The sequence below is a fragment of the Silurus aristotelis genome (genome assembly GCF_946808225.1).
Source record: "Silurus aristotelis genome assembly, chromosome: 8".
NCBI classification, from domain to species: domain Eukaryota; kingdom Metazoa; phylum Chordata; class Actinopteri; order Siluriformes; family Siluridae; genus Silurus; species Silurus aristotelis.
In genome coordinates, this window is record NC_139581.1 from 15627853 (window position 1) to 15652821 (window position 24969).

Genomic DNA, 24969 nt, shown 5'->3' on the forward strand with positions numbered 1-24969 from the left:
CAATCAATCATGAATTGTATCTCTTCAAGTCAGTTAGGCTTTCCATGGCTAGAATTTACTTGAGTGGCCATATTGTTCAGTTTTTTTTAATTATCATTTAAAAAAAGTATTTGTTATGCACATTTGCATACTGCCAAAATGTACACGGCCTGCATATTGTGCCACCAGAAAAAAGGGGAGGGGTTGTATGGAAGTTGAAGAACAAATACAGAAAATGTTAAAAGAGCTTTGATGCTTGGTGCTATAAGAAAGAGAGGATACTTTAAAGAAATATAAGGGAAAAAAAAGAATTAAAAAACAACAGCAGTATGTGCTGGCCACAATAAAAAAAGAATTCTAGGAAAATGTTATATGAAAAGCATAAACCTGGCTTATAACACTATAGCAAAATAGCTCAATTTTTAATAAGTATAAACTACATTAAAGCACAAGGGTTAATGTAACAGATGCAATAGAGAGAGCAATACACAATATAATTGCAAATTAGAGACATCACACACATATACATCAATCAAATCATTCAATCAGAGTTTATCTGAATAAATTTCTGTTCCAAATGATCCAATCTTACTTACTTCATTTAAAGTGACCTCTGTGCTTCATGAGGTTTTATTAAACCCCAAATGCACCTTTTATTTTCATGGCATTAACAAACTTAAGGCAGTCAATAGAAGAGAAAACAATAATAATAATAAAAATAAAAAAACAATGAAGTATGTTGTCATTTCTTTTAGAAGTGTTTATGAATCTTTCATTGTAATAAATGAGACTAAGAGCTAGACTACGACTAAGAGCTATTTTTTTTTTACCCAAGTTTCTAGAATATTTTAATACATTACAATTAGAATGATAAAACCTCACATAGCTTGAATGGGAGCTACACTGTCCCAATTTCCTCTTAAGATTACGTTACATGATAAAATTATGACTATTGTTAAGAAGATGATGCTAGCTAAAAGCCAGTGGCTATTGTTAGTTGTGTAGCCAACACTAGAGCTACTAGAGTATGATAATAGTTCCCTACCTGGTACAAACTATGTTAGCTAGCAGATAATGACAGTTAGCTTGCTAATGAGACTAATGCTAGAGATTTAGTTATATCTTGAACATATCAGCTGTGCTAAGGATCTTATTTTGTTAATTAGGATTATTGCTGGTCACTTTGGAAACCTTGTTCTACTTGTATATACCTCAAGACTTTGGGTGGCAAGTCAACACATTTTAATTTAGTTTATCAAGTTTTTTATTTACCTGGTTAAACATAGCAGCACCTTAAGTTGCACATGAAAGTCTCACAGATAGGGGAAAAAAAAAACAACTTTAAAAATAAACCCAACAAAACAAACATTAAACAGGAAATGAGATGCTGGGTAATGCTATGTGTTTAAAAGCTTCAACTTTGATGTGTATATATTTCTTGCTTCTTGAAAGTGTGCCTTCCTTTGTTCTGTAAACCAAAGTGTATAAAAATACATAGACTATTGAATAGCTCAAAGTAAATTGTCACTCATTAAAATTGTTCTTTGGAATATGTACAGGTCATCGGCGAGGAGAAATATCTTCCCGGAAGATATGTGTTCTTCTGTTGAATTGTTCACACGATCCTTCCACTGCGACGAATGAAAGACGGCAGGAATTCTTCAACATAAAGTGTCTGAGCCCCAAGGAACATACAAGGCAAAAAAATGTGTAAGATTGAGCATAAACACTAGAGAGAAGGTGACAAGCGACACAGAAATTTGTGGCATTTTTTTAACAGATCCTCTATTATTTTACACAACCCTTAAAAAAAAATTGGAACATGACAGGTTTGTCACAATATATCCAATGAAAATCAGTACACTATATTTCATAGTCATGCCTGCTTTAGTCGTAAAATCAATTTGTTACATTTTTACTCTCTAACTTTATGAGTCTGGATCCTCAGTAGCTTATAAGTAGTGAACCCGAGTTTGTGACCGTCCAACACAAGTATGTCAAAAAAAACCCACGTACAAGACAAATGTTAGCAAACACATACAGTAGCATTTCCATGCTCCTGTAATAGACCTTGTACTTTGTTGGACTGCTTTTGATTTTTGCTCCCACGTCTTAGAGACGGACGCTCGCTGTACCTCCGACGAGTAGTGCACGAGGAAGCGTGGCTGTGGGGAAGACTACGGCGTGCCCTCTTTCCTGCCGGGATGGAAAGATCCTCCAACATCCGTTTGCCAGTGTGCACTATGTCACTATTCTTGCCACTCATCAACCTTCTATCGCTGAGGTCTTTGCTTGGAAAGTCAGACTTTGTTATTTCAGAGCCGCTCGTCCCACCATCAGTATTTTGATGTTGGTCCAAGGATTTCAGTTCACAGCCAGAAAAAGACACATCTGCCCCCTTCAAAAAACAAATGCATTTCAAAGATGTAATTTAGACTTTAAATACATGGTGTGCCTAATATCAAGTGACTCGACCACAAGGACTACTGAAAGTGTTCCAGAAGTGATACAAACCTGGATGTGTGGTGTGCTGGATGGAGACTCTGTAGTAGAGCATGACTTTGCTCCTTGTAGATTGTACACAACTTCATATGGAGGCAAAGGTTCAGAAAATGCCCCCTTTGGCTCCAGACAAATGACTATAGCGCTCGTGTTGTCAGCACGAAGCAGGCGCTGACTCCATCTTTGAAGGGCCTGGTTCACCAGCTCCTGAGCACTGCAAACATTTTGCCTTGTCCTGTGGCATTTAGTCTGTGGAGTACAAAGACTTGAAAACAATCCTTTTTAAAAAAAAAAAAACCCAACAGATTTAACCCAAATAAATCATATTCTGCTAATAAATAATCTCACCTTGGCCCTATCAGTCTCCTCACACATGGATACTGCTTCTTGTGGTGAAACCATGTTCCAAAGGCCATCGCTGCCCAGGATGATGTAGCGGTGCCGTTTTAGGTCAAGTTTAATAACAGCAGTGTCAGGCTCGGGCGAAACTACAAACTCTCCACTGTAGAAGTCATAACTCCATAGATCACCTGGAAAAACATACATGGCCTGGTTCAGTGTTTACAAAAGCTTTTCATCTTTTTTCCAGCTTCAAGCTTTTTTTTTTTTTTTTTTTTTTTTTTTTTTTTAATCATGAGCTCTAAACACCAGGGCATCCAGTTATTTATTAATATTTAACTCACCTAAAGCTCGAGCTACTGCGAGGAAAGGAATCTGATCAATGACAGTGCTCCTTCTGACTGGTCCGTTGTGAGTGAGCCTGGGTCTTTTCCATACCACTCGATTCACCCCAGATTTTTTAATCACGCTGAAACAGTTAAGAAAAAAGGTCAACAAAAAAGGTTTTTACAGCAACATTTATAGCCTTCTTATTTCCCCCCACATATTTCTTACAATAAACTATTTATATCAGCAAAGCAAAAGAGTGCAGGTGTGTATGTGTGTGTGTGTGAGACTCACCTCCCTCCCAGTCCCTCAATTCTTTTCCTCTCTTTGGGTAGCTCAGGTTTGTGATCTTGTGTGATTTCTTCTGCTCGAAGAACCTCATCATTGGGACTGTCCTGCACTCCCAAAACCACAGCCGAGTCTCCAACATGAGCCACATACACACGATCACGGCGAATTACGACGACACTTGCGGTTGTTCCAGATGTGCTAGGAAGGCCAGTTGCGGTCCTCGGCCACTCTGCTGCAGGAAGCATACGGCACAACCAATTCAGCATCATTCAATAAAAAAAATTTTAATGACTAAATCCGTACATTGATCTGTGCATCCTTTCCTACATTGTTAATTTCTCTGGGTGAAATCTTTTTTCTATAATAATCTTCTAACATCCTGGTAGCTATAAATGAAAATTTGCCATTAGTTGGTTTATTTTCTCATGATTGTTCAAGTAAAAAAAGGAAGTCATTATTTATACATTCAAAATGTAATGGTTTACAATGATGATGTAGCCACACCCTTATACCAAAAACTTGCGCACTTCTTCTGTTTAATAGACTTCTGATGAAGACATAAGGCACATGATATAAACCTCAGCAACTGAATTTTACAAGACATTACATTGTGACATTCAAATCTTAATTTTTTGTAAGTAATTTATTGTCGATTTGACAAATAGATCCTCTGTGATATGCTCCTAATATTGACATAGAAATAAGAAACGGTGTACTTTGTTCAGATTTTTAATTGATCAGGTTTGCACCTTTTTTCGTTTGACTTTGCTCGGTCATCATTCTTGCCCTCTCTACAAAGCAATCGCACATCACATTAAGTAATAAATGATTAAATGCTTCTAAATGTGTCATTAGGCGATATGTTTAAAACACTTGAGATCCAGTGTGTTGTGATTTATGTAGAAACTAGATCTTTATAGGTAGCATTAAATCGAACCAGCTTCAATGTAGTAAGCTGTGTTATAGCCTGAAATAACCCAAAATCATACATTATATACTCAAAAATGTTACGTTTTTTTTTTTTATAATAATAGTTCATAACTAGTATTTATGAACTAGTTCCCAGCTTTGTGTACAAAAGGTCTGCGAGTTTATCATAAAATGTTAAGTGTACCTTATAAATGTACAGTTGAACGATGTTGCATCATAGCTAATAGTAATATCATCCATAGTTAGTTTATTATTTTAAAAGATGGACTGACAACCGTATTTCCTAAAAACATACCCTGAAATGTTGTTATTATACTATAATAAAGCACATAGTTAAAATTGTGATGTCTGTACTAAACTGATTTCTGTTTAACATTATGAATGCTGTTGCCTGGGCTAATGTTTTCAACAGAACTAAAATGTATTTGAGTTTCTGCTGTGTGCATGCTGAAAGTTTAAAGTTTTGTATAATTATATATATATATATATATATATATATATATATATATATATATATATATATATATATCATGCATTATATCAGTGTCGTTCATCAGTACAAGCTCTAAAGAAAAGGTTGATTTTTTTTATGCATACAGTAAATGAATAATCTATTCATATATGGATCATATAGGTTCAGCTGTGAAATTTACAAATTTTATACTTAATGATTCCATGTTAATTCTACACTGTTGGGTGTTTTAAGACACTTTAAATGTATTCTTATTTCAAGATGTTATGTTAAAAGTCTCTGTATCTTTTTTTTCTTGTATTCATGTGTCATATGTAAAAATCATTAATGCTGATAGCCATTGCTACTAAACTACAAAGATAAGGACGAGTGCTGTCGAATTAGTGACTTAATACCATTTACTTTCTACATTTAAAAAGAAAGAGGGCAAGACAGAGAAAGAAAACGAGAGACGCTGATTCATCACTAGTGTGTGAAGCCTGACCAAATTGTGCATGTGCAAGCTAAAGTAATCTGATGTTGTTTGTCCCACCTGTGCTTTCCTTTCTTCTTCATTTTACATTCTCTCCTTAGTTATATTTACAGGTAATAAAAGCGAGTTGTTCCGCCTCTCCCTGTTTCCCTTGTGACTTTTCCACTCTAATTATAATCATTGTTTCAGTTGGTATGACTCTATTTAGTAAACACATAAACGGTCTGCTTGTGGTACCATGAACAAAGTGGACACATTTCTCCAAGAAGTTATAATCTATTATAAAACCCTTCTATTTCAAGCATCATGTTACCTGTTTTCATATGCAAACAACCAAGACTTTTAAATAAATATGCAAAGTAGCCCATTTCTCAGCTTGAAAAGTGTCGACTGATTGATCACACGGGATCTGATGCACTAGCATAAAAATAAAAAAAATTAAATAAAAAAAAAACACACTTCTTTATCCTCTTTTCAGTTGAACTCACTAACAGTATCATGTTCCTACATTCCTCACTGACTGTCTCATGAAAAATGATTAGAGTTGACTAAGTTACTAACTGACTTAAGTCTGAAATTATAAAACAAACAACTTTCTGCTTTTCATTTTGGTTCAAGGTTCCTAACATTATCCACAAAACCATTGGATTACATACTGACAGTAATGGAAATTGACTAGAGGTTCTTACTATTCTGTGCAGGAAAAGCCAAAGGAAATGCCTTAAACTTAAGAATTCCTACTTGGGAACCAAGGAGACTTCCATACTCAAGAGTTCAACAAATGACATGAAATGAACATGGCTGCCTACAGCATGAACAGTAAACAAAGTGGCAATTCTTACCATTAAATGAGTTGCACAATTATATGCTATAGATCAATAGACTAAGATATATTTTCACCTGTTAAAATCAATTTTATTGATTACACAAATCAATGTTTTGAAGAGGTAAACATACATCAGTCAGATGTCTAGCTATCTGAACAGAGGCAAACATGGAGACTGTTTTTTTCTTCTCACTTTAAAAACTTCTAAATAAAAGGACTGATGCGGCAGCACTTTAGTCCTGTAATCTGGCAAGACTTCTAACCTCCTCATCTGTACATTCTGATCAAACAGCCCATGCTCCAAAGCTTCAGTCGTCCTGTAAATCCCATCCTCTACAGCACTGCACGCATCATTTCAAAGATCCCTGACTGGTCAAGCCAAATTTCTGCCATGACTCTGAACAACTGCATAACACAGCTGTACTGTATTCTTGGAGTCCAGCATTGTCTCTACATCGGATTTCTCATTAGGACCACATGGGAAGTTGGTGGGAAAATGATGAGTGAGCAAAAAACGCTCTCTTGTTTTCGGCAGCTGTTATTATATTTGACTATGCAAAAGATTTCACGGAAATAAGGATCAATGAATAAATGAAGAGGACTGAACATCTCCCTTGCATTTCATCATTGAGACAATTAAGGAGTTTCAGGGTGGAGGTTTTTTTTCATGAAGCTGAATCAGAAAGGGATTAATTGTCAGCTATGCACATACGAGGAATTGGCTTTGGTGACAGATGCTTGCAGTACACAGAGAAATCAACTAATAAAAAATATACATATGTGTGAAAATAATGTGCAAATGTATATACAAATAAACAAAATTAGTCAATTTGTAATGGGGGATTGTACAGGTGTGCTATAAAAATGGAGTAGAATAGAATAAGATGTATGGATGCACTCAGATTGTATTTGTATTGAATACTATAGTATACAAATACAATTTCTTTATTGAATTTCTTGAATGGAAAGAGTGCAAAACTGTTCATACCAAATCTGAATTGAAGGCGTTGTGTGTAAAATATTAAAAGGAATCACATTGTGATTCTATAGTAAAGCTGTGGTCGTGCTGATGGATGCTCACAAAAAAAAAGAACACGGGCTCACTTACGCAGTTTCTTCCACATGGCATGGTGGCAGGCGATGAATCCCTTCCGTATGGCTGCGCAAACCTCTTCGTCGTCTGTGGACCAGAAACCTCTTTGTTTTTTAATCAGATCCCAGAGATGTGTCTGGGCGTAGCGCGCCGCGTCGGGGCCGCCGTGCCCGTCGAACACAGCGTAGAAAGCCACGGCCCGCGAACGACGGCCGCCGTCAGCCTCCGCGCTCTGGGCCGAAGAAGAGGCAGCGGCGCCGCAACTCGCCGGCGAGATCCGCGAGCCCTCGGGCCGTTCCGCGGGCGCGGTTCCGAGCGGGACGCGCGCGCTCTCCACTTCCGTCTCGGCGGCGGCGTTCAGCTCGTCCTCGCTCGGCTCATCATCCTGCTTAATCTGGACGAAATCCTCCATGTACTTTCTGCCTCCTTGATCCAAATAAACGCTCGATCGACACGAAAACACGTTCTCCATGATAGACCGCACAGCACACAAACACACACGCGCACACCACAGACGATTTTACAGTGAAAACGGCGCAAAGCTCGACTCGGCTCTTTGTTTATTTTCGACCTTTGTAGGCATGCTCGGAAAACTGTGACATCATGGACGGGGGTCGGTTTTTTTTTTTTTTTTTTTATCCGGAAGTGCGAGAAAATAAAAGTCCCAACCGACAATGGCGCAGTTTGTACACTAAAAGGAGCAGGGTGGTCACGCACATAACTAAACACAATAATGTGCATATCATATTATATCACTATCTTACATTTTATAGAATTCGTTTACTAATTATGTATAAAATGAAAATGTAAGTCCAGCTCACCATCATGCAGAATCAGTCTGAGCTTCATTTATGGACTCGGGGGGGAAAAACACTGAAACCATCGCTGAAATTTGGCACAGTGGAATTGATCATTTAAAATATGCATGTCAATAATATTAAAATCTTATTTATAAAAATATTTGTATTCTTTCTGTGCGCCCCAGTACCAAATGATCCATGAAAAAAAAAAAAAAAAAAATATATATATATATATATATATATATATATATATATATATATATATATATATATATATATATATATATATATATAAACAATTTTTTTTTACTTTTGGTTCTGGTACTTTTGGTACTATGTAAAATGTTATTTATTATTTTTTGTTGTGTCTGTGTAAACATATAAAATAGATTCAAACCTTGCTGTCTGACATCTAGAAAAAATTCCGCGCGAATTGACTTTTATTTTGATATGTCCAGTTGCTCTATGGGACGTTTGGTTCGTTGTCAGGAAGTAGATGCTGTGTTCACCGGAAGTAATTGGTGGAGACTCTTTTGACAATTTCTTTAGCTGTAAAAGCCAGACTTGCGCCTATTCACGTTTGGCGGCTTATTGTAATCGCTCAGGTAAAATAATATAACACTTTATTATTTCGGGTTTTAAGCTGAGGTTCAGTTGGTTGTTCGCTGCTCAGCTGACTGCTACTCATAGCATTGCTAATTAGCCGTTATGCTAGCAGTGGGTTAGGGCTCGTGTTAAAGTAGTGTGAGTGATAAGGAAGGGTTTCAGCGCCACAACGGTTCATTGTTTTTAAAAGCGTGAACCTTAAACATAACTATATATAGGATATCATAAAATTCCCGATATCGGGGTAGATCTAGAAGGTTTTTTTGAAGAGAGAAGACACAAACGCACGTTGCTCCAGTACAGGCCTTAATCTCCTTTTTACTCGTCACTGGAGTCTCAGTACAGGTTCATTTTTTAACTGGATTAAAAAAAGACGTTAGTCTGTGCAGTAGTGTGTAGTATATGTTTTCAAATGCCATGCATTTTCTGATGTGTGTGTGTGTTTGGTTTGGTGGATTCTTTAGATCCCTGCTCTGAAAGCTTGAAACCCCTGCAGTATTTTTGTGTAAGGACAGGCTTCCAGCCATGGTAAGTTTTTTTGCTTGGTAAATTATGTAACATAAAAGCACATTTTATAAGTGCTGGTGCAGGTATACAGTATCTCTCAAAAGAGATACACCCCTAACATACTTTTCAGAAATGTCCCCACTGTGGGGCGAATAAAGGTTTATCTTATCTTGTATCAGCAACCATTTTATTATTCAATGGACAATACTATAGAAATTAAACTTGGGTATATTGAGTAATCAATGTGCAGCTTGTATAGCAGTACAGAGCTGCACAGGTTGTTGCTGGGATACTCTTCCAGTTCTCCTTAATGACATCACAGAGCTGCTGGATGTTACACATGGTGTTTCTCCACCTTCTGCTTAAGGATGCCCCACAGGTGCTTAATAGGGTTCAGATTTGAAGACATACTTGGCCTCACCTTCACCTTCAGCAAGGCAGTTCTCCTCTTAGTGGTGTGTTTATTTTACATTTACATTTGCGGCATTCAGCAGACCCCCTTGTCCAGAGCGACGTACAAAAGTGCTTTGAGTCTCTAGCAATGAATAAATCTACACTGGTACGCAAGATTACAAACTTAATATAAATAAAACTCTTGAATTCTACAAAGCAAACTAGAAAAGTGCTAATTTAAGTGTTTCAGGAAGAGGTATGTCTTCAACTGTTGCTTGAAAATAGCTGGTTTATGGTCGTTATTATTATGTGGAAAAACTGCCGTTCAGCACAGTTTCTGAAGGGAGGGCGTCATGTACTGCTTCAGAATGTCACAGTTCATGTTGGAATCCACGTTTCCCTCAATGAACCACAGTTCCCCCAGTACCAGCAGCACTCATGCAACCCCAGACCATGATGCTACCACCACCATGCTTGATTGTAGACAAGATACAATTTTCTCACCAGGGCGTCGCCACACATGCTGGACACCATCTGAGCCAAACAAGTTTATCTTGCCACAGGACATGGTTCCAGTAATTCATGCTCTTGGGCTGTCTTCTTCTGAGCTAGCTTCAGAAGAGGATTTCTTCTGGGATGACGTCCATGCAAACCGACTTGTTGCAGTATGGTTTATGGTCTGAGCACTGACGAGTGAACCTTCCACTTCTGCAACCTCTAAAGCAATGCTGGCAGCTCTCATGTGTCTGTTTTTTTTTTTAAGCAGCTTCTGCACCTGACACACAGCACAAGAACTTAATTTCTTTGATGGACCCTTGCGAGACCTGTTCCAAGTGGAACCTGTTTTGGAAAACCTCTGTATGACTTTGACCACTGTACAGTTACTTGGTTGCAGAGTTTTACTAATCTTCTTATAGCCTAGGCAACAATTCTAATTCTCAAATCCTTAAAGAGTCTTTGCCATGAGGAACAACCAGTGGTCAGTATGAAAAATCTGTTTGGTCTTGTCAAGGCAGCTATTTCAACAATAATGGCTGAATGTTGAGTTATTTTCAGAGGACAGTAAATCTGTACTGCTATACAGGCTGCACATTGACTACAATAAATTATATCCAACTTTTATTTCTATAGTATTGTCCCTTTAGAAGAAATACTAATATGGTTGCTGAAATGTGAGGGGTGTACTAAATTTTTGTGAGATACTGTATGTACAAAAACAGGTTGAAAAGTTTTCCGGTTTGTTTCATTACCACCATATCTAGAATGTGTCAACGTAAAAGACAATCAGAGCATGCTTAGAATAAATACAGGTGGAATACACAAAGTAAAAAGTAAGCATTTCATGCAAACTTAAATTAAATTAAAAGCAGATTTTAGGCTCCCGGTTTAAACAGAACTTGTTCTGTGTTATTTTGGAGAAAATATATTTCAGACAAGGGTTCATGGAAGATTGTCTTTAAATAGGCCTTGCCACACCATGTTTTTAAGCAGTCACATTTCTGGTATGTCTGCTCCTACAAGACATTGTAGGAGCAGACTTAATAAACTCTATATATCTTACAGATATTTTGACTCGGTCTCTGTAGAAGCAGGGATTATAGCTAAGAAGCTAGCACTAGAAAAATCGTATTAGATAAAATAAATAAATAAAACGATTCTGTGAAATGAACTACTGAAGATGTTTGTGAATAAAAATGTCTCAATAATTTTTTGTTTTAGTCTACCACAGTAGATCTGAAGACAAAGGAGGAGAAAGATGCAGAGCTGGACAGACGTATTGAAGCTCTGCGAAAGAAAAATGAGGCTTTAATGAAAAGACATCAGGTATTAGACATTACACAGGCATTCCCTATACTTGCTATTTGTTTTACTGCTCGTGCTTGCCAGGTATGTGGTTTGATGAGTTGTAACTTTTTATAAAAAATAACATGGCCTGTCGTTTGGAATTTCTGTCCGCTCCAGAGTGATTGGTCTCCTTGTCAAAGATGGAAGAAAAAGGCTTATTAGAATAGAGAGAAAGGAATCTGCGTCCACTTCTCAATACATCTCTTTATGGTTTTCATTTGTGGACTCTCCTGTACAGTTCACCGCACAGATGAATGTCCATGTCAATGAGTCCTTTAACATGACAGATTTACTAACCACAATTAAAAATACGGATTTGCCTGATTTGGCTTCTTTTTAAGCCAAAAAATGTTTTTGTTTTTGTTTTGTTATCATATCCGATTATAGAACTCGGCTCCTGTCAAAGTTTCAATAATTTAATTTGAGGTGTGTAATTGTGTGCCATCCAAACAGCCTCATTTATACTGGAGTTTCCTGTTAGTAGATATTGTATGAGCATGTTTTGACAGTCATGTGACTTTAAAGATAAAGATTTTCTACAGTCCTTTTTGATTAAAGATTTTTAGAATATGAGTAATGGTAAACTTTTGTCTTGTTTATTCCTCCTGCCATCAGGAAATACAAGAGGACAAAAAGAAGGCTGAACAGGAGGGCATCGCGGTGACAACCCACCGCAAATCTCGCGCTCATGAGCCTGATTCAGAGAGGCGGAAGATTGAAAAGGAGAACCTGACTGTGACAGTCGACTTGTCGAAACCCAGCGGGGTAAGACCGACTATGCATCTGGGCACAACAAGTGCTGACTGTCTATAGAGAAACTTGGTCTTGCCAAGAAAGTTATGCACATTTTAGTAATCCAACAGATGAGTTAGGAGTTTGATGTTGTATTCCTGGCCATGGGTTTTGAGATTCTGGCTGTTTTCAGGGCAGGCTAATACTTTTGCAATGTATACTGTATATCTATTGTATATTTCTGTATATAAAGTATACCTCAGTGAATGATTCAGGTCAATGTTGCATCATATTCATCTGTGTTTAATTGCTATATTTCACTCAGTGTCCTACAGAAATTCAGTGTAACATAAATTCTGGACCTCTGACCAGAATCACTGCACCTTTTTTTTCACAGCTCTTGAGATTTTAATTTCCCACCTGGGGTCTGCCAAGGAAGATTGTAGTGCATTTTAATCAATGCCTGTAGAGATACTCTGGTACACAGATGGCCTGTGCAGTGGTGATTAGACCTCCTGCTGTGGCCTGTGAAGGTCAGACGTTTTTGAATGGACTGTGACATATGATGGAACTTAATGAATGTAGATGTGGAATTGCACAGAAAGGAGCATGTCTTTAAATGTAAAGTCTGTCCTCATGTTTAAGTTCACGTAAAGCAGCTAATTGTTATTTAATAAAAAAATTTATGTGAGTAACATTCAGCTTAAAATTAAAATGGAGTGTATTTTTTTGCTAGTACCGTAACTTCCGGACTATTAAGCGCACCCATATATAAGCCGCAATTTGACAAAGCTGAATTTGACAAATATTTTTATTTTGAACTACTTCCTACTTCCTTTCACAACAATTTCTCTCGGGAGTTTATCTTTTGGCATCGTTGTGCGTTTAAAAATCACCATCGGTGAATCTTTTTTCCCGATGCCATGCAGCTCAGAACACAGGTGAAGTGCCTTTTTTTTATGCCCCGTTGTTTTCAGCGTGACGAATGATTTGCATTTCCTGTAGACAGTCCGAGTGAGCGGCAGGTCAAACGTCAGAGGAACCTCATCCATATTTATGATGTGGTCCGGCCCGATTCAATAGGAGCGCATCTGATTTAATATAAAGAATTTCATTGGTTCACCTGAACCCTTTCGCCAATTTCATTGATGTTATGGAGCTCAGTTTTTTGGCTGGAAGTTTGTGAAACCTGGAAAAACCCAGGAAAAATCCATGAATTAGCCGCTTCATTGTTTAAGCCGTGGAGTTTAAAGAGTGGGGAAAAAAGTACCGGCTTATAGTCCAGAAAATATGGTAGTTGAAAAAAACACTTTGTTTTACTCAGGTTTTGTAAAAATAAATTATACGCAGCAGCTATCGATTATTCTACTGATTATTTTGTCGATTAATCGGATAAGAATTCCCTTTTCTTCATTAAAGTACAATGCTAAATATCTTAAAATAAGACTTAAAATAGACTTAAAAATAATTACTTCATCTTAAAATGAACAAGTAATTTATTTCCTTTTTAGCAAAAATTCACATTTTATTGTTGAAATTGCATACATGAATATCTGTGAATACTAAACCCATTTAGTGCATTTAATTGCCACGTTACATCAAAATGCTATTATAAATATATAAATACAATATATAAATACATTTCAAATTACTTAAAAAAAAAAAAAAAAGGTAACTACTACGATCTAAAAGGAAGAAAATGTGAAAATAATAAATATATAATACAAATATAACTATTTTAGTTTAAGTACACTTTTATACATAAATACCTCAAATTACAGTTTTTTATACTTGTAATTAGAAAAAAATTTAATTTGTAAAATCTGATTAATCAAAGGAAAAAAAAATCATCCTATTAATCAATTATCAAAATAATCGTTAGTTGCAGCTCCATTCTGCATATAATTATGTTTGTGACAAATAAAAATCTTGAATCTTGAGACAGGAAGGTTACTTGGAACAAGAGTCCATACACACAAAATAATAATAAAACCTAAACACTGCATTCAAAAACGCACTGTACAGTGTTTTAGTTTAAAATGATCCCAAACTTTGGAAACTTTGTTGTTTTCTTTGGCCTGAATCTTCTTTCAGTACTATCCAATACATTGAGAGTTGATTTTATGAGAGCATTTACGTTTTTTGCAGCGTAAACGGAGGCTTTCTACTTTTTTATTATTGTTAATTCCCTTTTGTGATCTTTTTATTAAAATGGTTGTACCTGTCTTTTTTTTTTTCTCCAAACTAAAAGCAGCTACATTTGCATTTTGTTTTTCATGGAACAATAAATCTTTATAATATGTTAGTTTCAAGGGTGTCCAGATGTTCAGTCAGGACTACTAAAATTTCCAGTAAGGACAGATTATTGGTATGAGGCGAGGGTAGATTTGCACATTAGAGCACATAAACTTACAAGAGGGATGTAGTTTTACAAGAGTAAATTATAATCCCCAGGTCTGATTTCTGATTTCTTCTCACATTTATAGGAAAGTCGAGTGGTGAATGATAGGCAGCCAGCACCACATCATGGTGAGTGTGAAACAGAAGAGGGGTTTGCTGGCCGGCCCTCGCACAGGACAGGATCTGCGCGGCTGAGCAGAGGTGTTCAGCGTGGAGGTGTTTACCGTTCTGAGAGGAGAGAACCTCGGGAAGAGGAAGGAATGGGAGGAGGAGGAAGAGAGAACCTTTTCCACAGTGAACGCTCCCGAGGACGGCGAGGTGGAAGAGGGGGAAGAGGAAGCATGCAGCAGCAGCAGCAGCAGCAGCAGGTTGGCCCTGGTTCAGACAGAAAGTCTAAGGTGAATGTTTGTTTTTTTGTTTTTTGTTTTTTTTGTTCTGACACTGGATGGCCTGTTTTAAATACATCTTTTATATAACACATGACTTGTGATCTATTAAAACAAAACAAAATTGCCTTATTCTAAAAAATGTAAGCTATATAAGTTTGCTTTTGCTCAGGAATGGGAAGAGAAGAGACGGCAGAACATCGAGAAGATGAACGAGGAGATGGAGAAGATCGCCGAGTATGAGCGAGGTCAAAGGGTGTGTAGTTTAAAGTGCTTGCTCCTACATTATGATAAAATATGGGCGAGAGTATACATGGTTAAATATTTGCATCTGTTTGTTCAGGCTGATGGTGAAAAGAACCCTATTCGGAATTTTCTGGATGATCCACGGCGCAGCGGACCAATTCATGAGGCGGATCGTAAAGATGGGAGCCGCAGACACGTCCGCAACTGGGGTGGACTAGATTTTGAAAATGTTAAAACTGGAGCTGAGGCTGAGAAAGAGTGGACGGTTAGGAATTCAGTCCATTTACAGCACAAATTGATAGATTTTTTTATCTGGTGCTTTTCAGAACAAATTTCAATAAATCATTGAATCTTTATATAGTAGTGTGACACACTCATTTGCATTGTATCTTTCTAAAAGAATCGGAGGCCTGGCGGGAAATGTTCAGTGGATATGACTTTGTCGATGACCGGCAGAGAACGGGCTGAATATCTGCGCTGGAAAAAAGAGCGTGCACAGATAGATGAAGAGAGGTTGGCTCGTCATCGTAACGCCACTGGTCAATGGAGACGAGAGTGGGATGCCCAGAAAACAGACACAATGTAAGAAAATACAGTTTTAATTCTAGGGTTATTTTGCATTTTTTCAATACAAATATTGATACATGCAAGTAATCTTTAATAATCTAATGCAATTGAGAGAATTTTTTTATACTAAGACCGTGTTTAGTGGACATGAAGCTATTGACAGGGAGATGATGGCAAAATGAGTGACCGTGCAATGCCTTCACAGGTTCACCGAGGACCCAGCTGTGGCTGAAGAGGGCATGCCAGAAACAAGCAGCAGGAGAGGCAAGTCTCTCACTTTTTCATACACCCCCAAACATATGCTGCTAACATTTCAAGTACAAAACAAATTGTCAAAACAGGAAGCTGCTTAAAGATTTTCTGTATACTTGGACAGTCCTCTTCCCCTCATTCTTGTAGCTGTTTGGTGACATACTATGATGTGTTCTTTCAGCAGATAGGGGGCGTAATGCCCGTACACAACAGCGCAGTGGGGCTTCAGGTCAGCTTGTGGCATGGGACGTGTCTGTGTATGGCGTGCGTCTCTTTTACCCCGATCACAATAGTTTCCCCTGTTTATCATAATATAGGATTTTTGGTAATGGCTCTTTTGTTTTTGTTTTTTTTCTCCTCCAGCATATGCACCGTTTTGCTAATACTCTGCTTTATTATATCACTTAACCTCATGTGAAGTCAAGGCCACATTTGCATGTTTTTATTTTTCTTCATTGTTTTACCCTCACCCACTCTGAACTCTGTGTGGAATGTGGAAACAATGATCATGGTGACTGTAGGGTCCATCTGTTATTATCAGCCAGTCTGTGCTTTTCTCTGCTTGTTTGCAGATTAATTGCTTTCAGGATCTTCTTCTACGTCATCTCTTCCTTAAGATATTCATTTAACTTTCTTTTCTTGCAGATGATAACAGAAAACCCCCCAAGGCACCAATATTGGGAGATTTCTTGGGGCAGGGTAAACTCAGAGAGCCTGGCCGTGAAGGAAGAGGAAGAGGGAAAGGTCGGGGTCAAGGCAAGAGTTACAGGTAGATGCTGCCTTCTTTCCAATTATGAGAGCAATCACTTACTTTTAATTGGACCACCTGCATTGCAAGCTTTAATTGCTTCTGTAATTGGGGAAATGTGAATGTCTGTAAATCATAGGACATGCAATACACACGTACAAGTAGTAAAGTTAATAACTGGTTTCCAGCAGGTACCGTATTTTCCGGACTATAAGCCGGTACTTTTTTTCCACGTTTTGAACCCCGCGGCTTAAACAACGAAGCGGCTAAATTATGGATTTTTCCTGGGTTTTTTCCGGTTTCAAAAACTTCAAGCCAAAAAACTGAACCCCATAACATTAGACCAATGAAATTTCCGAACAGAAACAAAAAAAACACACCTCACCTGTGTTCTGAGCTGCACGGCATCGGGAGAAAAACTTCCACCGGTGTTGATTTTTAAACGCACGACGATGCCAAGTGATAAACTCCCGAGAGAAATACAGTAGTTGTAAAAGGAAGGAGGAAGACAGTGAACAATGACTTTCTTGGTCGGCTACTGTTTAGATACAAGCCGTTGTAACGCGTTGAGTCTGGGTCATGGGAGAGCTCGCTAACTCCAGTTGCAAATGAAATCATATAAGCACAGACAGGTTTCCAAAACTCGTTCTTTTTTTTTTTTTTCTTGGCAACAGCGTTATGGGTTAGTCAAAAAAACTTAGAAATGAGCATCAGAAAATAATGAGCACATAATCCTCAGTCTCACATGCACACATACGCAGTAATACCGGAAGAATGCAGTGATGTGCTGTTCCCAAAATGCCACTCTGCTCTTAAAGGAGCCACAACATATTTCACCCGTTACACCGTGTAACAGACACTGTCTTTCGGTAAAGCCTGTGTAAAGTTCATTAGTTTCAGTGTAGACCTGCGGCTTATACACTAAGTGTGGCTTATTTATGTTAAAATTAAAATTCAGTGGGTGCGGCTTATACAAGGGTGCGCTTTATAGTCCGGAAATTACGGTAATTCAATACAGATAACAAATCTGTGCCACTACATTGTTTATTATGTTGAATATTATACAACCAGCGAGCTGCCACTGCTGGGCCCTTAAACAAGGCCCTTAACCCTCCCCTTCTTAGTTGTAAGCCGCTCTGGATAAGGGAGTCTCCAAATGCTGTAAATGTATTATAAATTAAGAACTAAAAGTCTGGCATTTTTAGGAAGATAATATAAACTATGATCACATTTCACAGATGGTATTTTAATTATTTATACAGTTTTGTTTTTATCTTCCTTCTCCATATAAGTGTAGCCATGGCATTTGTGCCCCGCATTAATAAATAGCACTACAAGTTTAAATGATGAGTCTAAAAAGATAAAGAATGTCATGTGACCTAAAACGTCTGCTACTTTTATAACAATTGTTAATCAGGTACATATTTAATGAGTCAACTTAACTATATTTTCTCTGCCTAATCTCTATTTAAAACATTTTCAACAATATGCAACTCATTTTAGTGTACAATTGACTACACGTAAATTTTTTTTTTTCTCAAGTATGCATGATAACCGGTGGGAATCAGAAAAAGAGGAGGAAAAAGGAAAAAAGGAAGAACAGGAAAATGAGAAGACAAAGGAAGAGGATAAACTCAAAACTCCAGTGGAAAAGGTGAGCTCTTCCTGCTTTAATTGGTCTGTAATTTAATTGCTTCATACTTGTAAGATGCAGGTGATTCTAGAGAGTTAAATTAACCATAATGCATTTCCTGGTTATTGTCCTGCTAGAAGCAAATTGCTGTTGCTATAGAGAAATTAGCTGACGAAGAAGAAGATGCAGAGTGGGAGGATGCTAGTGATGAAGATGATGAAGAAGATGAGGTGGTTGAATGCGAGGATAAAGAAGCTAAACCCATTGGAAAAAAACATATCTCCCCTCCACCATCTAGTCCCAGTATTAAGGAACAAAGGACACCCAGACCCAAAGTGCATATCCCCTCTACTCCGCAGGAGTCACTCAGTACCCCAGAGGGCACAAAGCCCATCAGCCCTTTTTCTCCTCTGGATGGCCACCAGCCTGTATCAGACTGGGGAGAAGAGATGGAGATGCTCTCCCCTAAAAGCAGCTTGGGTGAGAGTCCTTTAAGGCCCAGCAGTAACGAAAGCAGTCCAGCTCAGAACAAGAGCCAAGAGGAGGAGGTGCACACCAGCGATGACACGAACCCACCCAAGCAGTCTGACAAACAGTGCATTGCTGGTAGGCACACATCACTGGAGTTTGTATGTTGGAAGATCGTGGCTATGGTTACAGTCTCACCATGCTTTAAGATTACCTTAAACTTTATAAAAAACTCCAATCATCATTGGATTCAATTTGAACGTTCTTATAAGACAAATCCCAGTGGAATGACTGAGTTATTACTGAATACAGACATGGCCTGTGTTATTGCCTCTCAGAATTTATGGGCCAATTACGCAATGGCACACTAATTTACAAACACAAATTTGGTTAATCATGGGGCAGTTCCAATTTGCACATTTATTATAATATTTAGTTCTAGTATTTGCAAACCATTTGTCTTGAATGACTTTTTATATGTCCATTTAGTAATATGGCTGCCATTAAATTATACATTTTACATTATTATTGACCGCTATTATTTATTCAGTTGTTGTAAAAAAGAAAATATTCAGCCAGTGACAATAATCAAGTATTCAAGAAAAGCAGTAAATAGAGAGGGGTGGAAATTACATTTCAGTTAGTATGAGGTAAGGAGCTTGTGTCTATGTTGGCTTAAAATAGGGTATCTTCAAAAATGGCATAGTTGGTGATTTACAAAATGAAAACTTTCTTTTGCTTGTTTTTACTTAACAATACTTTTTTTCTGTTAATTATTTCCAAGGTGGTGGATTAAGAATTTAAGAAGTTTATAAATCACTTAAAAGTAATTTTTCTTTTAGTAGCAAATTCAGTTGCCCCTGCAGTCCAGGAAGAATCATCACACCAGGCTACTTCTGATTTTAGCAGCAATAATACCACAGAGGCTGTGGAGGATTCAAACACACAGGAGGGTAAATGCAGATAAAAATAAACATTTTCTTAAGCTATTCTCAATGAGTGCCAAAAAGTCACATGTTTTATTTATTTGCTAAGTATCTGTAATATTTTCTATCAGAGAAGACAGCAGTTCCTGATGTAGAGCTGGATTTAAAACAGTCTGGAAGTGAAAGCGAAGGTCCAGACGAGTCCACGGATCAGCCATGCTCAGGTGCCGTTCTTATTACAGACTTTGAAACAGTGGCTTTCCGCAAGAACTCCCTTACTTCAGCTGACATCTGAGCATGCGCCAACGCCCTGCCCTGCCGCACTCTTTCTCGCCTTCTGTCACAACCTGTCTCTTTACTCACCCCTCTGTCTATTCCTCTGTCCATCTGTCTTGTGAGATGGCATCTGCTGCTATGCTTGTCTCTCTTGACAAATGCGAATGTCCCCCTTTTGCTCCTCTAGTTGTGACGGTCTACCCCTGCACTGGGACTTTGTGTTCTTGTCTACAGCTTCACACTGGCTGTCAGTCTCCTCAAGAGCACTTCTAACATCTCCACTCACTGCTTCCTGGGCTTTTTTTTTTGTCCATTGCAACTCTGTTTTCCTCAGGATGGACATGTCCTGCACGTCTGCTTGAGCAAATCATTTGTTTTGCTTTGCTTATTTAAATTGCATTTCTTCATCTGCTTAAAATGAGTGATCAGTGATGTCAGGTCATTTGAAAGATGTCAATTTAGAAATATCTGATTCCATCTTGCTGCATTTCATTTGATTGCATGGTGCCATTAACGCATGATAGGATAAACAATGGCTGAATTGGTTGCAGTGCCAGAGATGCTTGGTTGTCCGGCAGAATGTATTTTAGACAATTCAATTTCTTTCCAGACATCTACCGGCAGTTGTATCTTGAATAAACAGAGCAAATTTTTCACAATTTTTGTTCACATCCGTGGATTAAAGTCCAGATGCCTGCTGAGCTAAAAACGCGCTATAAAAACAGTGTTTGCATAAAATTCATAATCTTTACATAAGTCTCTGCTACATAAAATAAATCCATGACATGAATTTTTTTATATATTGTATATAATCATTAGGGTCAGGCAGGTAAAAGTGTTTTAGAGGTTTTTATTTTGTAGATGTAGAAATTGTAAAATAATAATAAATGTTATGCATCTTTTAATTATATTGTATCAGCTTTTGTTTTCTATTTTAGTATTTGATCTTAGTAAAACTCTTTGTCAAGTTTGAGTTTCCAAACTTGGATCAACCCTAATTCTCACATGAATATTGATGATAAAACTCCAGGAACAAAAACAAAATCTGTGATCTCTGTCAGAAATAAGTCATTCAGTCTGTTGAAGAGAATGTGTAGCCCTGATTATGTCCCTCTGTTTCATCATAATTATATCAATCATCTTCTTAAAACAGCCTGCATCATACCATGTCAGACATAGTGTCATTTTAAATTTAAATTTGATCCATGCTACAGTTATATATTTAAAGCAAGGCACTAGTGAAATAAATTTTCCTTGACAGCCAACAATAGTCATGTAGGCTGTTGCCATTGTGTCAACATACCGATCAGTGTAATACATTTTTATATTTCCCCCAGATCCAATTACTGACGCGCATTAAGCCTGTTTAAAAGGGGAAGGAAATTGCAGGAAACCTCTAATTATTGCTAAAAAGCCTTTATGAGGAAATTGAGATATTGGATTCTCAGGCAGATGGGTGGTAATGGAAACCCTGAAGACAGAATATCTCGTCGTTTGTCTTTGGTGCATTTTACATGACGCAGCCACTTAATGGTTTTATTATGGAGTCATAGTGTTAGTGTTCATTATGCTGTGAATAACTGGATATCCAGTCATTTTTGAAGTAAAGGAATAATTGTGTTAAATAATTTATAGTACTTAAAGCAGATAAGCCTCTAGGGGTTAGAACCAAGAGTGCACACTTGTAACAATTAATCTCAACGATGTTGTAAAAGACACTGTATTCTAAAAAACAGACCCCATGAAACCCATATATTCAAAGCGTTTTTATATGGCTGCATTGTGTAAGTTTAAGGTTTGTAGCCTCATGAAGGATTTTATTAGGTTCTACATGTAACATTTTAAATGGTTAATCAAGTTTGTAATGGTTCCTAAAGGGTAACCAAGTTACTAAGTAACCTTTCCCTAAATGTGCAAGTGAAGTACGTTTTCATCTTTTTATGGTAATCTTTTAATCTATAGTAATATAATGGCTATGCGTTTAACTGTGAAGTTTGAATTTTTAGCCTCTTTAAGCACCATGATGACTTTATTGCCTTGCTTTGTTTTCTGTTTCTAGAGTAAACTGCAGTATTTACAGGACTTGTGAAAGAATGGTAAAAGGTGGTGAGAAAAGACATGAAGCCTAATGGATATCCACTGCCTGAAATGATAGAAGATGCCATGCCCTATGATGACTTATCCACATCTCCAAACAACTCATTGTGTGGTTTTCTTTGTGTTCTCTCAGCACACAGTACTGAGTACTACTTGCTTTTCAAAATCTAGGACTGGAATTTACGAGACTCCTTTATGTGACACTGTAAACATCATGAAGCTCATTATATTGCAAGGCAAATAAATTAAAGTAAGTTAGGAGCAGGAGCTGGTTTACATAACATATGGTAAGAGTTCACATCTCAAACTAGTTCCAAGATGCTACTTTCGCTTCACGCTGCTTTTAGTCTTTGACGGTGTCGATCAAATGCATGCTGTAATTGTGCATGATACCTATGCAAACAAAATGGAAAGGGGCATTATAATTATCAAAGGTCTTTCTAAAGATCTGGATTTTCTTTTCTTTTTTTTTTTGGTCATGGTTTAGATTGTAATTTGCCTGCAAATAAGGTGCTAGATATATTTGCCTTTTAAATTGTGTCCCAAACTGTATGTGTATGTATAACGACCAAAGATGTTTCTTACGTGTTTTGTTGATGACTTTAGGTCTGATAAACAAAATAATGGACATTTGAGGCAACAAAGAATGTGTATTTCAGTAGAACTAATCATGGTTTGGATTTCTTGCTTTTAATCTTATTTTTGTTTTTATGCTCTCCAGTTTAGTTTTGTTTAGGATTTTTCATGATGTAAAAACAGACAGTTCAGGTCACTGAGGCTGTTTTAGAAGCACGAGTTTCTACCTTCAAGCAAATTTAGTAGAAGTATATGGATTGTAATATTACGTTTTTAGAAAATAATGTACATTCCAATGCTCCTTGTCATCTTTCAATGTTTGCACTTAGAAACCTTATCTTTAACATTTTAAAACAAAAAGGATAAAGAAAATGTGATCATTGAAGAGCAGCAAAATCATGAAATTTGTAATTGTATTGCATCTATCTGCAAATGAACTCCCCTTGTGTTTACTTTTTTAATTAGATCTAGATTTGCCTATGTTGGTGTTTGAGCAGTGCACATGTGGTAGTGTACTCCCCAGTGAAACACTATTATCTCAATAATTATTTTAAGATTATATATTAATGCTTTTGCCTTTGTTATTTTTCATTTAAATGATAGTCTGATATTTACATTGAAGGTTTTTTTTTGTTTTTTTTTTGTTTTTTTAATAAATGTATATCTGTCCTTAAATGCTTTGCTCTACATGAATGGTTCCTTTGAACTGCTTTAATTTTTTATTTTAATTTATTTAAATATAAAATATTGTGCTTTGTATGTAAATGCTCCCAACTGAACATTCATTTATCCAAACCAATTATTTAGCATTGTTCTTAACATGAATTTGCTCTAAATGAAGATAAATCTTCAAAGTTTTACTGTAAACAACTCAATTTTCAATATTTATAATGAATGAAAGTCAATGTTGTCTAATATTTTTGTTTATTTATATGGTTTATTTCAACTTCTGTCATTATGTTGATCTATTTGCACTTTGGTTTGAGTTTCCTGTAGTACACACAATCCCCTTCAACTACCTGCTGATTCCAGTTTAAATTCATCTCTACCTGCAGAGACTGATACATGTGTTCATAATCTTTGTCAGTCAAACTCTCCCATCCCCTGATCTGTACACTCAGATCAGGCAAAATCTAGAAAGGTGAAATCCAGAAATAATCTGGAAACCGTAAAACTGTGGCCGTTCCATCTAGATTTCTTTCTAGATTGACAACCCCCCCCCCCCCCCTCCAGAATAACCTATTTCTAGATTCGTTCTGGAAGCACCTTTTTTCTAGATTTCTTTTTCTAGATTTTGCCTTTTCGGCTTTTGCCTTTTTAGATTTCAGCGTTCTGAATCCGTTGTCGTGTTTTTCCCCCTAGATTTTATCTTTCTGTATCTATCTATCTATCTATCTATCTATCTATCTATCTATTAATCATTCAGAGTATATCTATCTAGATAACACAATACAATATGATATAAGTTCCAGGTTAGAGAAGTTATTTGCGAACAAAGTATTGGCATCAAAACCATACCCCTGTTTAACGAGAATGATATATCCTGAGCAAGCTTGGACCAGATTGGGTGTAGGCCAATTCCCGTTAAAAACAAATACATATTAATAGCTTTCTTTTAGATTTCAATTTGGGGAAAGAGACAAATGCATATAAATCTTCCAGGGAGGTCAAATATCACTCAGATTTGATGAGAAGTGTTCTTGTAGGTCACCATTAATGCCTTTATTGCATCTAGTTACAATAGGGAATAATTTGCAGGTGTTTTGCTAGACCACCAGCTAATAAACTGCTACTAACAACGCTATTTATCGTGTATAGAGACGAAGTGCCCAAAATCCTAAACCTAAAATTGGAGCCGGGAGCACAAACCCCGCCCCAAACCCCGCCTACATACGGGAGGCATTGCGCGTGTTTTTCTCTGTCCGGGACGCGCACTCGAGTGATGCTGTGGAAAGCTGGAGCTGAACTGTCCCATAGCAAGTACGGAGAATTCTGAGCAAGCTATCCCTGTTCAACACTTCTCAGATCTAACTTTACATTTCTGGAAGAAAGGGAAAGGATTTGATCTGTTATCCTACAATGAAGGGAACCAGAAAAGGTGCTCCAGGAAGGAATGCGTCTAGGCGACCGAGTTATCCGGCTGATCAGTTGATCAATCAGGGCAAGTCAAGCACCAAGGTCTGGATTAAGGTTGCAATGGGGATCGCTTACTTCCTCTGCGTTTCTGTCGCTGCCTTCTTCTTAGCGATTTACTACGTTTTCTTCTGGACTCCAGACGCG

General features: G+C 37.3%; 2 protein-coding genes across 12 annotated transcripts; one reads left to right on the plus strand and one right to left on the minus strand.

Annotated features, from left to right (window-relative positions):
• Window positions 1-384: 384 nt before the first annotated feature.
• Window positions 385-7855, minus strand: ppm1da (protein phosphatase, Mg2+/Mn2+ dependent, 1Da). Of its 2 annotated transcripts, XM_083548693.1 has the most exons (7): window positions 7247-7855; window positions 3442-3670; window positions 3165-3289; window positions 2830-3011; window positions 2494-2730; window positions 2115-2377; window positions 385-1654 (listed from the first exon to the last, which is right to left on the minus strand). In XM_083548693.1, the coding sequence occupies exons 1-7, from the start codon at window positions 7701-7703 to the stop codon at window positions 1540-1542; spliced, it is 1608 nt and encodes a 535-aa protein (XP_083404819.1). In that variant the 5' UTR covers window positions 7704-7855; the 3' UTR covers window positions 385-1539. The 2 variants fall into 2 exon arrangements, with proteins under 2 accessions (XP_083404819.1, XP_083404820.1); XM_083548694.1 differs by having other exon boundaries at window positions 385-2377.
• Window positions 7856-8481: 626 nt separating this feature from the next.
• Window positions 8482-23049, plus strand: ccdc9 (coiled-coil domain containing 9). Of its 10 annotated transcripts, none has more exons than XM_083548684.1 (16): window positions 8482-8636; window positions 9102-9165; window positions 11257-11361; window positions 11998-12147; window positions 14601-14912; window positions 15073-15156; window positions 15244-15411; window positions 15547-15728; window positions 15919-15977; window positions 16147-16194; window positions 16611-16734; window positions 18256-18367; window positions 18484-18952; window positions 19657-19767; window positions 19872-19964; window positions 22076-23049. In XM_083548684.1, the coding sequence occupies exons 2-16, from the start codon at window positions 9163-9165 to the stop codon at window positions 22078-22080; spliced, it is 2025 nt and encodes a 674-aa protein (XP_083404810.1). In that variant the 5' UTR covers window positions 8482-8636; window positions 9102-9162; the 3' UTR covers window positions 22081-23049. The 10 variants fall into 10 exon arrangements, with proteins under 10 accessions (XP_083404810.1, XP_083404811.1, XP_083404812.1 ...); XM_083548685.1 differs by having other exon boundaries at window positions 19660-19767; XM_083548686.1 differs by lacking the exon at window positions 16147-16194.
• The last annotated feature ends 1920 nt before the right edge of the window (window positions 23050-24969 follow it).